We start from the raw sequence: 16,461 nt of genomic DNA on the forward strand, positions 1-16,461 counted from the left end.
CGAACTCTTGAAGAAAATTATACTTTTCAAAAATTAGTAGAATAATGTGAAGCTCTTAAATGGTTTCATGATAATCCTACTCCTACTATTCATATTATCTATACAGAAGAATGTAACTATTAATTAAAATTCACAAAGAATTTTTCTCAATATGTTACTTTAGACCCATTATGATTGTAAAAAAAGGTGAATACGTTCATCCCAGCGCCCCCACCAACTCGTCTCAGTACTAACACGGAGAAGGTAAATTACAGACGACTAACTACTCTAGACACATTGGCATCAGGATGCAAAGGCCATTTTGAAGAATTCAAACAAAATAATTACAGAGGAAGATTTATTACATCCGGAACTATACCTCCATGATTTTGATTCAATACAACATTTCCTTATAATTTGGAATAAGAAAATTGATCTACTAGGTGGCTTGCATGCGCACCTATGTTGGGCGCCTAAGTGCATGCGGGACACTAGAAGTCACACGGGTCTCTCGTTACACTCGAGTTCGGATTTTTTGTCTCGAAATATTTTTATTCCCGTGTCTTTTTATCGATCAGACGGATCAAATTATATCTCAAAGATATCTTACAGATCACGAAGATATCACACATATTTTAAGAATGTCATAGACAGAATTACACTAAGACACTCAACTTAGGCACCCACGATGGGCGCGCAACTGATCAAGGTTGTGTGAGTATACACACACATAATATGCACCCTTTTGTTTGTATATCAAAATGTCGAGGTAGATGGGAAAGGCCAACATCCACCCCTTTTTCCTTTCGACGCATTGCTGAGTTTGTTTGCTCCCGATTCCCTTGGAACCCAAGCAGCGTTTGCGTCTGCCGAGGGAAGAGGAGGGAGAGGGCGTAGCGCGCTCCTCGGCAGCCATCGGCTTGCCCCCACGCCGGAGGATTGGGTCTGGAGGCATGGGGAACTCTCTCGGGTGCTCGGCCTCCGGCGAGCGGTTGGTGTCCGCGGCTCGGGACGGCGATCTAATCGAAGCCCGCATGCTGCTGGAGTTCAACCCTGGACTCGCCAAGTACTCCACCTTCCGTGGCCTCAACTCCCCTCTACATTTCGCCGCCGCCAAGGGCCACAACGAGGTCGGCTTTTTTCCCCCTCTTAGGCTCTTACAAGATTCGACCTTTAGATGTTTCTCGCCGTGTTGTGGGTTGTCTTACTGACTCGGCGTGTCTCCTCAGATCGTGACGCTGCTGCTAGAGAATGGGGCCGACGTGAATCTGAGAAACTATTGTGGTCAGGTATTCGATTACTTGTTTTCTCCCTCTTTTGCCTTGCGATTTGAATCTATCCTTTTTTCTGGAACTTCTGTATTCGAAAGGTTTGATCTTTGTGTTTATCATGAACGAAATTGAATATATAGACAGCATTGATGCAAGCTTGTCGTCACGGTCATTGGGAGGTGGTGCAGACTCTGCTCATCTACAGAAGCATTGTATGTGTGGGTTCGTCAAGATTTCCTTTTTATGTTTACAGAAATTGAAATCCTTTCTTTTGGGGGAGTTGAGAGTTAACTGGATCGAAAATCCTGAAGGTGACAAGAACGGACTATTTGAACGGCCGGAGTGCCCTGCACTTTGCAGCGGTCGGGGGACATGTGCGCTGCATTAGGCTGCTGGTGGCGGATTTCATCCCTAGCGCTCCGTATGACATGATTGCTGCAGAAAAGGATGGCACAGGCAGCCCGGGGCGTGCTTTGGACCAAAAATATGATCGGTCGTAGGTTATCAAACTAATCTAAAATTATGAATACCAAATTGGTGGCACTTCTTTTTGTTTATTCTTTTGAACTGAACTAAATGTTGCAGTGCGCTGATGAAGTTTATTAACAAACCTTCCGATGGAGGAATCACAGCATTACACATGACAGCTTTGAATGGTTACTTTGATTGTGTACAACTCCTACTGGATTTGGGTGCTAATATCTCTGTAGCTACATTTAACTATGGCTCATCTTTCAATTTGATAGGTGTGTTCTGGTTTTGCAAGCAAAATCGTGTGATTTGTTAAACATGAATGTTAGAGCACTTTTTCAATTTTTATGAATCAAGCAGGAGCTGGAAGCACTCCTTTACATTATGCAGCTTGTGGAGGGAATCTTAAATGTTGCCAGGCAATGCTCAAGTCCTATGATTAAAGTCATACTTGTTTTCCTCTGTTACCTTTTTGTTTCTCAGGTTGATGTTTTTCAATTTCATTTCTAACTCTTCTTCTTGGCAGATTCTCCTTGCTAGAGGTGCTAGCAGGTTGGCGTTGAACTGTAATGGGTAGATTTCCCTTTTTCTTGTTAAATCTACTTGTTATCTCTTGGAATTTTTCCACGAGAATTTCTTTCCTAGATTAGTGTTTGTTCTCTGAGGCAACTTTTGCTTGTCCCTCAGATGGCTACCGCTGGATGCTGCGAAAGTATGGAGACGACGGTGTCTGGAACCATTTTTGAACCCAAATTCAGAACTGAATCTTCCTGCATTTCCACTATCAAATTACCTTTCCTTGCCCCTCTTGAGTATACTTAACATAGCAAGGTGCGTCACGATTTCCTCAATCCTGCTGTTAGCAATTCACGCTATTGATTATACATTTTGTGTGTTCTAAGTAATCTGTATATTTAACTCTTGGTAGTAGTTCTTTATTAGAACCACATCAAATTTGTTATAAATGTTTCCTTGTAGTTAATATGATGGACACCTTTTAGGAAATCTCATAAATTATTTTGATGTAGTTAATATGTTAGAGATCTCTATGTACATAACATCAATAAAAAGACAAGAACATCTAAATTCTTCCCTCCCATAGGGATATAAATGACTTACAACACTACCACAAAATTTTATGATCATTCATAGCTATTTGTTGGCAAGTTTTTTCTGGTGTATTTTCATCATGTCAATCTTATAGCCTATAGGTTCATGTGTATGGCATATTAGTCTTAATCTTTTTGTTACTTTACTTGCATTGGACTTCCCATTCACATTAATTAAGATCTTCATCTAATTATGGTTATAGTTCCCATACCCCCTTGCACGCACGCACACATTAAAAAAAAACATATTGTACTTCTTAATTTCTTAGACTAGTATCAGTTTTTTTCAGAAATAGAATGAAGAAAGAAATAGTTTGGAATTAGGAGCTCTACAATATTGATATCATATGGATCTTCATGGGAATTAAAATTAGGATTAAGACAAGATAAATTCATAGGGAACCTAATAGTAAAGATGCATCATATAAAGAGATTTAGTGGTATTGTGAAGAAGTACAAAAGACTATTTTAACTTAAATAACATGTTTTCTCTTTTATGTGATGAAGGGGAAGGACAGGCTTATTTTGCTAGTTTAGTTGTTTGTATAATGACTTGTATTTAACAAGGAATTTTCTATGCTATATGATTTTATAATTGTCTTATCGGTAGATACCAATAATTACAATCAGGATTACCGTATGCATCTTGAGATTGGCATCTGGAATGAAAGGCTGATTGTGTTATGTCAAGTCTTTCAGACAAAAGTATTTACTAGTGTTTTGATGATATGAACTGGTGGAGGTTTGTAGGGTACATGTGAATTAGAATTGCTGACTATATTTAGTAGAAAGCTAATATGCTTAGCAATGCATTAAGTGATGAGTGTTTATAAACTAGGGTGGGACATTTCTAAATTTTGAGGGAGCAAATTGGGATTTTCTCATACTTTAATGCCAATATCAAGTTGTTTCACCTAGACCTTTGGACAATCTTTGATGGTCATGTTTGTGTTCATTGATGCAACGAGGCATAATATACAAAGCAAGTGAAACCGCAAAAGATTCATGTGACACATTCTGCTTATTAGTGTATTATGGTTATCTGTCCTGTTGGAATCTACAATGTCTCATACTTCTAATTACATTCTTCTGTAGGGAGTGTGGGTTGCAGCCTTCAGTTTTATCTGATAGTTATGATCTCTGTGCTGTCTGCCTCGAAAGAACTTGCAGTGTTGCTGCAGAAGGTGAAAACTCCTCTTTTTATAAGATTGAGTTGGCTATTTCTAGGCTGCTCAATTAATTGGTTTGCTTATAAAATTGCAAGCATGGAATCATTCCTTTGATAGGATGCTTGCATTGTGGGAAACATAGCAAAGTACTTGATTGGGACCGAAATTTATGTTTTACGGGGCAATGCTGCACTAACCGACTGAGTTTGGATATTGGAAGATAAGCTATAGTCAAGTTTGAGTGTCAACTAATAGTACATTATGATTGGGCTCTTCATTTTGCATAAGGTTGCTCCTTACAACTTTAGTTCTAGAAAACCTCTCTTAAACATTTGGCATTGCATTAGACACTCAACGTCAACTTGTGCTTTTACTTCATCTTGACAGCAATTAGTATCTAATTCTTCAAACCTAATGATGTTTTTTTTGCCTTTTAATTGCCTTTCAGGCTGTGGCCATGAACTATGTGTTCAGTGTGCACTCTATCTTTGTTCAACAAGCAGCACTCTATCTGCAATTGCCGATCCACCTGGCTCAATTCCATGCCCTCTATGCCGAAATGGAATAGTTTCTTTCGTCAAATTACCTGCAACCCCGGCTAAGGGGCTGAAGCCAAACCTAGCACTCACTCTCTGCAGCCCCTGCATTTTAACTCCATGCGCCGTTGATATTCCCATCTCAAATAGAATAGAGGCGCCACACAGGAATCAGGCAGCTTCTTCTGAGCTCGTATGCCCGCTTGTTTGTACCCCGTTCTCGGCTGGTTTCATCTCCCCCAACTATGATGATGAGCCATGTCCATCAAGTGAATCCCAAGTAGAAGTTCAACCACAATCAGCACGCTCGACGCAGACTACTTCCAGCGAGCTGGATAAAATAGACGAGCAGAAAGCCGATCCTAGCTGCTCAGGTATGTTCTGGGGTCGAAGAAGCTGCAATAGGGAGCATCAGTGCAATTCCGAAATAAATGCTTAAGCTATGCTTGTGAACGTTCTGTCGGTATGGAGCTAGATAAGTCTTCATGTTTTAGTTCAAAGGGCACTGGCAAAGGATGTTGTGTATAGAATGTGTTTACTAATTTTCAAAATGGTATCGCGAGAGTTTCTTTGCATAGTAGTTATGTAGAAGATCTTTCAATGCCTTGCGGATTGGCTGCGTCTGTGTGAAATACTGCGAATTGAAAATTTGGATGATGAAATCTTGCTACCGCACTAAAAACTCATGGATGACTTACCGCCGCAATTCATAAGGTAAAGATTATGGTGGAAGCTTACTAAATTGTGGCAAAAAAAAAAACGAATACGTTCGTCCCTAGTGTCTCCGTCAATTCATTCCAAAGTCAACACGGATTAGGTAAATTACGGACGGTTACTAACTTTTGGAATAATAACTAGCACATAAGTGAAGTATTTATCTCGGTTTTGTCGAGATTCGAACCCCAGACTTCATTGTGGCAACACCTCATGCACTAGCCACTAGACCCATCCGAGAGGGCAAATGGTGGAAGCTTACTAAAAAAAGGTAGATCTGCTACCTTAGCGACCCTCCTAGTGTCGGTCCCACGGATATGGAGGGAGGTTCATGCAGGTACACAGGTTATAGGCGCATGGCGGGGTAAACCCCAAGTCCTCAGTTCCTGAGAATCGACCCCTGACCATTACACCAGAGATACCATGCGCTCACCGTCTCCGCTACGCCTTGGGGGCGGGTGGAAGCTTACTAAAGATAATATGGGAGAGTGATGGATCATTTACTATATCTGAGGTGATCGGCCTGGCCAGTACAACGCGCGTGACTCTATGAATAAATGTGTCATAGTTGGGGATCGAATTATGAGTGTCTGGATGACAATCTGAATATCCTATCACTGTACCATAGCCCTAGGGATAATACGAGTTTTTAAAAAAATGATAATCCTAGTTAATTTCATTGATTAACCTTGGGATGATCAATCTGGCCTTATAAAAGTTTTTCATCGATCACTGGGATAAATTGAGACAACGTGATCTTATTTTATTATAATAAAAATAAAAGAGGTTTTTTTAAAAAAAATTATCTAATTAAATATACAATGCAAAGAAAAAAAGACAAAATTTTAAAGTAATGTTTTACTTTTAAAAGAATAAATTGGGAGAGATTTAAAAAATATATATACGTGAAAATTTTAAGAATTATTATTATTATTTATATTGGGGAGGAAAAAATGAACTAAATTTGATATTAAAAAAAAGAGAGTGTATTTTTCGATGAATATGTGGATCTCGAGGGTTTTATGATAAATTACCCTAAATATAGGGCTGGAAATGGAAAACAAGCGACGACAAACCGGAAAGGCCACACAACTTGAGGCCATTCGATCTATTTTCACTCCTTTCTTCTAACTTCGTCCTCGCCCTTTGTCCACTCTTCATTTCGGTCGAGGAGAACGGAGAATTGAAGCAGGAAAAGGTCAGCTGATCGGTTGGAAGATGGTCTGTGTGGATACGCATCTCTTCTCCCTCCCCAAAGTTCTTGTTTTTCTGTGAATTTTTCGCTTCCTAGCGGTGCTTGGGTAAGGCTCGCGAGTCAAAAGTTTGGGTTTTTTTTTGTTGCTTCGTCGGCGGCGCTGACGAGGTGTTTCTTGTCTGCGCAGGGAAGATGGGCGTGGGAGTGTCGAGCGTCATGGGGCCGGATGGTGAGGCTGGCGGCCTCCCGACGGGGCTGGGGGATCTCCCGGAGAACTGCGTCGCGGCGGTTCTTGCCTACCTTGAGCCGCTGGAAATCTGCCGGGCGGCCCGGCTCAGCCGGACATTTCGGGGGGCGTCCTCCTCGGACTCGGTGTGGGAGACGAAGCTCCCGAGGAATTACCGGCATCTGTTGGCGCTGGCCACGGATGAGGAAAACCCTTACAAAAAGAGCCGTCTTTGCAAGAAAGAGATCTATGCGCGGCTGTGTCGTCCGGTTCCCTTGGATGGGGGTACCAAGGTGTGTCTTCTGGGCTCATCCGCTCATCTTTTTCCTGACAATCTTCAAAGTCATTGATGGGTTCCGATTACAATTCCTCGCATTATAACAAAGAATGTACAATCGTTAAAAATCTTCCTTCCGAACGATGAGGATTTTTTATTTTTTATTTTTATGTTTTGGATATGCATATTGTATCGCTATCTTTCCTTTTATCTCTTCAAGATTGACCGTAACTTGAAGTTTATTTCGTGATTTTGGGGTTTCGATTGTTGATTTTCTTGGATTTAGGAACAGATTGGAATTTCGTGATGGCTGGAGAAGAATCAAACAAGTGAAGGTGTTTCTTTTGGGAGTCTTTCTGATCACATGCTTGTTTTAGCTATGATCTTATGGTTTATCTATTTGTCTGTAGGAATTTTGGCTCGAGAGGACCAGTGGTGGAATCTGTATGTCAATTTCCTCGAGGGCTTTGCTGATAACAGGGATTGATGATCGGAGATACTGGAGCTATCTCACTACAGAGGAATCTGGGTATAAGTTCATCTAATCTGAATTGAGATTTTCTTTGAAGTATAAGTATTGCATGCGTAAGTTGATTATACAATAAATAATACAACAATTGTGCATGAGAAGAGGAAATTCAACTCATAGCTCTTTTAGTGGCCTTGAAAATTGATATTCTAGTTCTCAAATCACCAAACACACTCTTCACTTGATGTTTTTTTTTCTTAAACTCTTTGAAGTGTGAATATATTGGAAGCAAGCATGCAGATACATAATGTATTATGATGTTACTATTACTATGCCTTACATTTCACATAAAACTTTTATCTTTTATCAGAAATAGATTATCAGCTTTGAAATGTTAGAACAATATGCAACATAAATAAATTAACAAATATCTTCAACTCGGTGGTTGTCTCTTTCTATGGTTTTTATGGTTTGGTTTGATAAGTTTATTGTGAATCGTTTCCAATTCTTATTGTTGTTGTCACTTAGCCCTTTGATTTGTTAATGGTCATTTGAATAGCAGTTTTCTGCTGTTGATATAGCTACTCCAGATATGAACTCATTTTGATTGTTCCCAATGTGATATCTGGATACACCATTTTATCTAACCTCCTAAACTTGATATCTTCTATTCTGGCCAAACTTTTTCTCCTGGAAATTATTTTGGATCCATCAACTTAAATAGCTTCTGATCAAGAAATGGTTGGGTAACTATATCCTAGTCTGGAATCATTCTCTTTATATATAGTGTGCTCATCTTCCTTTTGTCTAATCCTTTGTTGTTATGAAGAAACCTGTGTCTTTTCTCTCTAATCTTTAGGCTTTGCATTCCATTCCCTTCCTTTATTGGACGATTATAACGAACTGAAACAAAACTAAGATAAGAAAAATTCCTGGTAAAGGTTACATTGCTGTTTGTATTCTGTAGGGATGGAAATCTAGTGTTAGACACATCTTGAACAAGGATTTGAACACTAGGCTTTGTCAAAGGATTGGAAATGTTGCCATAATTGATAAAAATGGACATCTTTTGGTGTCATACTAGGGTTCGTGATACATGCATCATGTCTACAATCGTTTATCAGCATTGTCATCTTCAGTAACTAGCATATTCCTAGAGGACAGTCAGAATGCAATGTTGCCATAACAGATGAAATGGACATCATCTAGTACTAGCACACTAGGGTTGCTTCGTATCAACAATCCTCTATCTGCATTGTCAGCTTCAGTAACTATAATATGCCAAAAAGACAGCCAGAATGCAAAATGTAGAAGAAATACGTGTCTTTAATTGGGGAAATCAACCTATCATTAACAAATACCACATTAGTTGGTGATAGAGAATATTTTTTGCATTTTTTTTTTCAGAATTTTAACAGAGTTAAGCCCATATCGAGTTAATTATATACAAAAGCAACAATAATATGTATGCACTGAATATGCACGCTAGAATAAATGAGAACCAACACCGAAATTTTTGTTGCTTTGCAGATTCCACTCGGTAGCTTACCTTCATCAAACTTGGTGGTTTGAGGTAGATGGAGAAGTTGACTTTTGCTTCCCAGCTGGTTCCTACAGCCTCTTCTTCCGCCTCCACTTAGGGCGTGCCACCAAGCGACTCGGTCGTCGAATATGCATCACTGAACACATACATGGGTGGGACATAAAGCCGGTGCGGTTTCAGCTGTCCACTTCAGATGGTCAACTTGCTCAATCCAAGTGTTACCTAGATAAGATTGGGAGCTGGATCCTATACCATGCAGGTGATTTTGTCGTAGAGAACTCTGATGTGCCGACCAACCTCAAGTTCTCGATGAAGCAGATCGACTGCACACACACAAAAGGTGGCCTTTGTGTTGATTCTGTCTTCATCTATCCCAAAGGTTTTAGACAAGGAAAAATCTTTGCCGCTGACCTGATGACATAGAATAGATCAAGCAGTCTTTACTGAATTAGAAGATACCAGCAGTAGAGCTTAGTGGTTTTGCTCTCTTGTAAGCAATTGAGTGCAAATAATGTACATATTTGTGTCAGGAACTTCATGGACTCTCAGAAGTTCCTGAATGAAGCTTTTGAATGGGTGTGTGTATGATTTCTTGAGATCAAATTTTCGAAAAGTTGGAGAAACTTGAACTTGAACTTATCTTGCCATGTTTGATAGTCATATATTTGTGTCCTGTTTACTGATTAATTGAGAATTCTTTGTAATAATTATGATCAAGTTTCTCACATGATCTCTTACTTTAAAACTATCAGAAAAGAATTTGGCAAAAGGATTCTCTTTTTAAGAGTTGTTTTTAGGATTAAAAATAAGCTAACTTAAATCAAGCTTTATGTTGTTCAATTTTTTTTATAGATAATCGAGTTTAACTAAGCTATTCAAATATTTATTTAAGCCTAGCTTGTTTAATTATTTAAATTTTTTATATTTTTAATTTGTTTAGTTGGTCAGTGAGTTGAGTTTGAGATTTTATTTATTTATTTACCATATTGATAAATTTATTAACTAATTGAGTTGTTGGAATTTATTTATTTAATTGATTTTAAATATTAAACAGATATAAATAAGTATAATGAATTAAATAATGGATGAAATATTGTTTTGATAAATTTTAAAAGAGGTGCACATTTTATTCATAAAGATAAATTTTTTTCTTTATTATTATTATTTTTATATAATTTACAAAATCTCAACCTCGGCTCAACTAATTACATGAGGAGAACCTTCCTCCTAATTTACTCATTTGATAAATTTAAAAGTGCAAATGATTTCCTTAATTATCCATGTGGTAAAAAGTGATTCGTTCGTTCCTAGCGCCTCCGTCAATTCGTCCTAGGCCAACACGGATGAGGTAAATCACGAGTGACTACTAGCCACGCCGAATTTCGACCCCAAGACCTCATATGATAATACCTCATATCTTAATCATCGCACCGCCCGGGACAATAAATAATTATCCATACTCTTTGCAACAGGAAAAATAATTGAAAATTAATTTCATAATCTGCGCCAGCCGTAACAAATAATTATTCTCGGTCAGACAGAGAACTGCAAAATGAATTGAATGGAGGAGTATTTTGCATAATTAACTTAGTGAAATAAGCTCTTTTAGCACGATTTGGGTTCTCCTTTTGTTGCCTCTGCGTTCTTCTCCGCCAGTCTCTCTCCTTCTCTTTCTCTTTGGAATCCATTTCCTCGTCTCTCGCTCTAGGGTTTCGCTTCCCTGTCCTCGATCGCCTCCGCGGCCTCCCTGCGGATAAGATTCTGACTTTCTTCCCATTTCCTCACATATTTTTGGGTTCCTGTTCGTGGAAAGCCCGGCTGCGCAGTTGGTTTCCGAGGATGGGTGACCGCTGGGACTTCTTAGAATGGCTGAGTCCGGACGTCTCCACCTCCGTGCTCACGCGTATCGACGATCCAGCGGACCTCGCACGGGTCAGCGCCGTGTCCTGGTCCTGGCGCATGTTCGGTGAGTTACTGTGGCTTCTGATAGGCGATGGATATTGCCTAGTTTGATTCGTTAGGGAAGGCTGAATTGGGGGTGTTTTCTACTCGAGAAATAGCTCTACGTGGATTGGATAATGTTTGTTGCATGCACTTCGTCTTAGATTATCCTCTTTCATTTTGCGGTGGAAATTTACTGAATTTTCAATTTTTAGACATGGGTCGTTTGTCTAGCCAAAAAAAATACGCATTGATGAAGGATGGGAGGATAACTAGTTTCCACAGGAGACAGCACTTATCTTCACTTGTTGTTTTCATTTCTGACTACCTATATACATGAGGCGTATACAAATTGGGTAGGTATGGGCTATTTGTATCTGGAGAATTCTTTCGGTACAGTTTTTTTGCCTTTATGAATTTATGCCCGTGCCGTTTTTTCTCTAGACTTCGGATTAGTGTGTTGAGGGAGGAAACGATTGTGTGATTCTCTTCTGTCTCAGATCGTGTGTTCGATTCTTTGAAGGAGATAGTGCTGTAAACTAAGCCATAATTTTGGGTTATTGCTCTTCTTCACCTGATTTTACAGTTTATGTTGCTCTGATTTCGCCTGTGGCTACAACAGGAATAGCTTTTTCTTACTTTTCCTCTGGCTGATAAGATGATTTGGTTCACTAAGTTGCCTCTTACCTGCCCATGGATTCAGCAATTGTTCAAAAGATTGACCTAATTCAGAGCAATTGGGAAGTTTTTGATTGGATGTAATATTGTTTAGGTTTCTAGTTTGAAATACAAGACCTTTTTTTTATGATTTCAATTTTTTGTTGAGTTTGTTGTCTCTGTCCAGCTCATTGTAGTGGGCAAAATTGAACATTTGTTTATGTTCATATGAGCCATTGTTACTTAAATATCTGGAAAGGCTAACATACAGAGTGCAGTTGTCAACAGATAGTTCGCATATGGATTCAATCATTTTGTTTTTTTTTCTGCGCCAATTTAAGCTTTATTTAAGATTCTCTAGAAGGGGTATATCAGGAGAAGAAAGCATAGGGAAGAATTTGTATCTATGGAAATGACTTTGATGAGTGGATGGTGATATTATTGGATGTAAAACCTATTTCCGGTTCTGCTTATTATTTTACACCATTAAAGCTTTCTAACTTTCCATTACCTTGAACTTTTTATTGTGATTACAAGAACTTTTCAGATCATACTTGCATACTACTCTTGATGCTCTTTTCTATTTTATTCATCCTCTTACATATTATATTATGTTTATGTCATGTTTAACTGTGTGATATTTATATGGGCTATGCCTCCATCTTTTTTCTCAAAAAAAATTTAATACTGTCATTGTATGACTTAATTATGAGGCAAATTTTGACAAGGAAATATATGCCATATGGTAGTAGTTTTTTTTCATATTGTATTTCATGTTTTGGTTCTGAGGCAGAAGTTTGATATATATTGCAGTTGTTGCAAATGGTTTTGGGAAAAGGCTATGCTTGAGGAATTATCCTGATGTGCCAAGTTTTTCTTGCATCTTTGAAGTAAGTACTGTGAACAAGACTGCACAAGTTGGCTGTAGTGCTGCTGCAGAATGGGAAAGCTTGGAGAGAGAACATCGTGTGTATCTGTACCTGAGTCATTGTCTTGGTTCGTCTAAATGTGAAAGGAATTGTATTTCCCAGGCAATATGTGCTTCCAGCACTGATAACTATCCAGATGAGAGCATTGCAAATACACTAGAACCTAGTGAAATAGTGGACCGTAGACCTTCTTATTGGTCGAGTAGTGGGCAGAGAGATCCTAGTATATCAGAGAGTCTAACTTACAAATTAGTTGCAAACCTCTGCATTGTTGATGAGATAAAGATTAAGCCATTCAGAGGTGTCATTCTAGCTTTTTTCCTTCTGCCATCATAATACTTGAATGCTACTTAGATTCAGTAATTTTATTTTTTTTGTTTATTCAGCATATTTTCAGTATGGTCATCCCATATACTCTGCAAAAGCTGTGCGTATCCGGATGGGGTGTTCCACATCAGGATCTGGTATAAGTTGTAGCCCAGATCAGCAATTGGCTCTCATTGAACAATACCACTGGAGATACACTTCACCAGAGTTTCCAATGGCCCATGTAATATAAGGATATTAATTTTATAATTTCATAGTAGCTTATCACAAATTTTGCCCTCAAAATACTGGTCGTTGGTATCTCAATGACTGATGAATGACATCTTTATTTCATCTAGAATGGTTATAGTGGAAAACAGGACATTTTTATTCTTAATTTATCTATGTTGATAAAGTGACTTTAACGTCAATTTGTTCTAAATGCAGTGTCATTGTGGATTTTAATTGTGTTGCATTTATCTTGGCATCAAATTTGTCTTCATTCTAAACCATTTAGTATCTGAGTGCATGAACTTAAATTTGGATGAATGACATGCCTTCTTGCATATGAATATGAGATAGCATATGTGTGCAGTGTTAAAGAATTAGGTATGAGGCTTGATGTCATTGCTGCTGCTTCTGCTGCCGCCTTTGTATTTACAAATATAGCATGAAAGTAATACCTAATTATTTGTTTGAAAATGGTTTAACAGGAAAATGTTTTGCAATCTTTCAAGCTTCCTAAGCCTGTTATCTGCCTTGGTGGTGTTCTTCAGATTGAGTTGCTGGGTAGGGTTCAGAAACAAGCAATGGATGATCTCTATTATATTTGGTAAGCGCGGGATGATCTTCTACTTTTTATTATTTGTTTGTCTTCTTGTTACTCATTATCTGCACCAGTTCATACATTTTGGACAGAGGTACAAGAAATACAAATTTGAAATATAGATGTTTAGGAATTTAGCATGTAATTAAGTGCGAGATGCTACAAAATAAACAATCCCTTTTACCATTTGCTATACATAGGCATTGGTCGTTTTAAAATGAATTTAAAGGAATGCCATGTTTCATTTATCTCTTCTTTCGAATCACTTCTAACATGCTCTTTTGCATCTTGAAGCGTCTGCCATGTCCAAGTTCTTGGTCGTCCACTATCACCTGTATTAGATCTCAATGTTCATGACAGTGCGGATAATTTAGCTGTGACCTATTTCCCAGATGCAAGAAGCTGCACTTTGCCAGTGAGGGTCACAGAAGACGATGCTAGGGACTCGTCTTCATGGCAATCCCTTGCTTCAAGGTTCTGGCACTTGGGAGCTGTCAGACGGAACCAAGTAATACTTAGTATGCTGCTAGGACCCATTCAGTTTTCTGATGATGATGGTGATGTTGATGGCGACAAGAACAACAATTGATGATCTGGAAGAGGAGCCTTTTGTCTTCTAAGCATCCAAGTTTCTCCTTGCGCCGATCCGTGTAAAGTAACAGGGTTTGTGTCATATTCGAATCAGACCCACCCTCTGATTCTCTCTATGGTATCATATGTTTAATGTTCTTAACTTTTCTTATGGTAGCTATTAAGCTTTGTATACTTCTAGATCAAACAATATGAGCACCTGTTGATCCCTCACCCGATCTACTTGCATATTTTAAACGAGAAATGATGCCACTACTTTCAGAGGCTCAAACTCTTCACTTTGTATGTCGAAACTACTCTTTATTTTCTCAGCTCAAGCCAAGTAACAATAATGTAGCACAATCAATTCAATATCAAGCTTGCAAAGTAACTGGTGTACTTGTTAAACAATAGGCTTTATTCTTGAGCATACTCATGTAGACAAATACTTGTCGCATATTTCATCATCTCATTTGTTCAGGTTTATTGATATCAAGCTGCTACAAGAACTTCTCCAGTCCATAGACTAAGTTCTGCCAGAAAAACCTTTTCAGTTACATGTTTAGAATCTCTTCAATAAGATGTTACAATTCAAATCCAAATACCTGCAAGCGAAGCACCTTTCTGATGGCCAAAATGAGCCCCGGCATGAGGCTCTCAACACTTGTGGTATCATGCCTGACAGAGTAAACCTGCACAAACCCTCTTCAATTCCCTGTACAGCCATGCTCAAATGGATTCAAGCTTGCTTACCTCCCCGAGCCTTGAGAAGTGCACCGTGGTGCTCGAACGGATGCCCGGTAAGACCATGGTATGAACCCTCACTCCATCTTCGCCGAGGACCTGACCCCTTGCCTTGAAGAGCAACCAAAAATATCACAACCTGATTCACTAAACCTTAGAGCAGCAAGAGGTTGTTTGTTACTAACTGGATTCTCTGTGGCGATATCTTCGCGGTTATACATTTGCCCGAGATCAGTGAGATTGTTAGCAATTTGGATTGCCTCTGCTGATGGCAGTTCCTGCAAACACCAAGCAATTGATCAGTACTCTTGATTCCTGATTGGTGAAGTCAAAGTTGCTCACTTTGGGGTTTGGTCTGGATTCAACAATCTCTACACTGTTGTAGTGGAAGGAAGCCTGGATTGCTGCTTGCTGGAGGAGGACAGAGCCTATCGACAGCGTCGGAGCAACAAGGCAGCCCTGATAACAAAGGAGAAGAGTTATAAGAATCAATCAACACCACTAACAAGGTAACCCATTGAATCAACATTCTCACCATGCTTGCTTTCTCACAGAACACGGAGAGTGCAGTGACTGTTTCCAGCTCTATCTCTGGGACATGCACAACACTCCTCAACCCGAAGGCTGCTGCCTGCAAGCAAAATTTTGAGCTGAAAGTTACAAACTTGTCAAAATGAATCTGGTTGATCGCGCATTGCACCTGTTTGACATTGTCATAGACGCTTGCCGGCTCCGTGAAATCGACAACGACTCCAGTTGCCTTAGTCTATCAATCAGCAGCTTGTGATCAAACAGACAAATGCAGGCAGCATGTAAAATAAGATCTCAATACCTGTGATATGGAGCCTGAAATCATGGTCAAGTCATTAAGGACTGGGATCTCCAGAGGCTCTTCCATGCCACAAAGCTGAAAGGAAAAGGAGATCATCCATTACAGCCATGAATTTAAAGAGAGTTTGAGCAGCAGTACTGAAGTGAGGAGAGAATGATTGGATGGACCAGTCCTGCATCTTGTCCCACTGAGTTAGTGTCCACAGCACCTGCAACTTCCATGCCTCTGGCTCGAGTCACTGCCAGGATTGCAGCCTTTCCTATCTCCTTTGTAGCTCCATTGATGACCACCTGCAGTGGCCATTCAGTTCAGGTTGCAAGGTTCGATGGGGCTGGAAAAGAAGAATTGGGAGAGTTGAGAGAGAGAGAGAGGAGCCTTGATGGTGTTTGGGGAGGGCTGCATTGAGCAGGATATTGCTGAAGGAGTGCCGGTGCAGCTCCTTCCATGGAGGTGGAAGAAGGCCTGCTTCAAGGTTGCCATGCTTCGGGCAATGGCGGGATGGAGGGCTTGTAAGGTCTCTCTTGACGTGAGGATTCAAGCCTTATCCCGTCAAAGCAAATGCTTAGCTTTTGGGTTTACGATGTGTGGACTCAAATCTTCCAAGTCAGGGATATAGCCATTCCAACTGATTAATCATGATGGAACGATGGTGACAAGTTGAGTCTGATAGAAATTTTCTATCGAAATAAATTGGCAA

General features: G+C 39.5%; 3 protein-coding genes across 4 annotated transcripts; 2 read left to right on the plus strand and 1 right to left on the minus strand.

The window, feature by feature from the left end:
- Nucleotides 1–736: 736 nt before the first annotated feature.
- LOC122014106 (probable E3 ubiquitin-protein ligase XBOS33) lies at nt 737–9,598 on the plus strand. Its single transcript, XM_042570290.1, has 14 exons — nt 737–1,109; nt 1,209–1,268; nt 1,391–1,462; nt 1,562–1,746; nt 1,836–1,996; nt 2,082–2,140; nt 2,248–2,294; nt 2,409–2,552; nt 3,926–4,014; nt 4,448–4,971; nt 6,295–6,447; nt 6,541–6,963; nt 7,358–7,476; nt 8,947–9,598. The coding sequence occupies exons 1-14, from the start codon at nt 933–935 to the stop codon at nt 9,380–9,382; spliced, it is 2,649 nt and encodes an 882-aa protein (XP_042426224.1). The 5' UTR covers nt 737–932; the 3' UTR covers nt 9,383–9,598.
- Nucleotides 9,599–10,587: 989 nt separating this feature from the next.
- On the plus strand, nt 10,588–14,422 carry LOC122016063 (F-box protein At4g00755-like). Its single transcript, XM_042573219.1, has 5 exons — nt 10,588–10,925; nt 12,371–12,787; nt 12,873–13,036; nt 13,506–13,624; nt 13,913–14,422. Exons 1-5 carry the CDS (start codon nt 10,799–10,801, stop codon nt 14,205–14,207), a joined length of 1,122 nt encoding a protein of 373 aa, XP_042429153.1. The 5' UTR covers nt 10,588–10,798; the 3' UTR covers nt 14,208–14,422.
- A 110-nt stretch (nt 14,423–14,532) lies between these two features.
- On the minus strand, nt 14,533–16,408 carry LOC122016064 (dihydrodipicolinate reductase-like protein CRR1, chloroplastic). 2 transcript variants are annotated; one of them, XM_042573220.1, is made up of 10 exons: nt 16,140–16,408; nt 15,932–16,054; nt 15,765–15,839; nt 15,633–15,698; nt 15,468–15,563; nt 15,275–15,391; nt 15,118–15,210; nt 14,942–15,043; nt 14,794–14,880; nt 14,533–14,734 (listed from the first exon to the last, which is right to left on the minus strand). In XM_042573220.1, exons 1-10 carry the CDS (start codon nt 16,242–16,244, stop codon nt 14,681–14,683), a joined length of 918 nt encoding a protein of 305 aa, XP_042429154.1. In that variant the 5' UTR covers nt 16,245–16,408; the 3' UTR covers nt 14,533–14,680. The 2 variants fall into 2 exon arrangements, with proteins under 2 accessions (XP_042429154.1, XP_042429156.1); XM_042573222.1 differs by having other exon boundaries at nt 14,533–14,721; nt 16,140–16,401.
- Nucleotides 16,409–16,461: the final 53 nt, after the last annotated feature.

This window comes from Zingiber officinale, chromosome 8B (assembly GCF_018446385.1).
Source record: "Zingiber officinale cultivar Zhangliang chromosome 8B, Zo_v1.1, whole genome shotgun sequence".
NCBI lineage: Eukaryota > Viridiplantae > Streptophyta > Magnoliopsida > Zingiberales > Zingiberaceae > Zingiber > Zingiber officinale.

What these genes read in the sequence shown, in the direction of transcription:
- LOC122014106 (XM_042570290.1), top strand. Translation starts at nt 933, where the DNA reads ATGGGGAACTCTCTCGGGTGCTCGGCCTCCGGCGAGCGGTTGGTGTCC. An exon ending in CCGCCAAGGGCCACAACGAG is followed by an intron (nt 1,110 to 1,208) that starts GTCGGCTTTTTT and finishes GTGTCTCCTCAG; the next exon opens with ATCGTGACGCTGCTGCTAGA. An exon ending in GCAATTCCGAAATAAATGCT is followed by an intron (nt 4,972 to 6,294) that starts TAAGCTATGCTT and finishes CCCTAAATATAG; the next exon opens with GGCTGGAAATGGAAAACAAG.
- LOC122016063 (XM_042573219.1), top strand. Translation starts at nt 10,799, where the DNA reads ATGGGTGACCGCTGGGACTTCTTAGAATGGCTGAGTCCGGACGTCTCC. An exon ending in CTGGTCCTGGCGCATGTTCG is followed by an intron (nt 10,926 to 12,370) that starts GTGAGTTACTGT and finishes TATATATTGCAG; the next exon opens with TTGTTGCAAATGGTTTTGGG. An exon ending in GATGATCTCTATTATATTTG is followed by an intron (nt 13,625 to 13,912) that starts GTAAGCGCGGGA and finishes TGCATCTTGAAG; the next exon opens with CGTCTGCCATGTCCAAGTTC.
- LOC122016064 (XM_042573220.1), bottom strand. Translation starts at nt 16,244, where the DNA reads ATGGCAACCTTGAAGCAGGCCTTCTTCCACCTCCATGGAAGGAGCTGC. An exon ending in CCTCCCCAAACACCATCAAG is followed by an intron (nt 16,055 to 16,139) that starts GCTCCTCTCTCT and finishes TGGCCACTGCAG; the next exon opens with GTGGTCATCAATGGAGCTAC. An exon ending in TCTGTGAGAAAGCAAGCATG is followed by an intron (nt 15,392 to 15,467) that starts GTGAGAATGTTG and finishes CTTTGTTATCAG; the next exon opens with GGCTGCCTTGTTGCTCCGAC.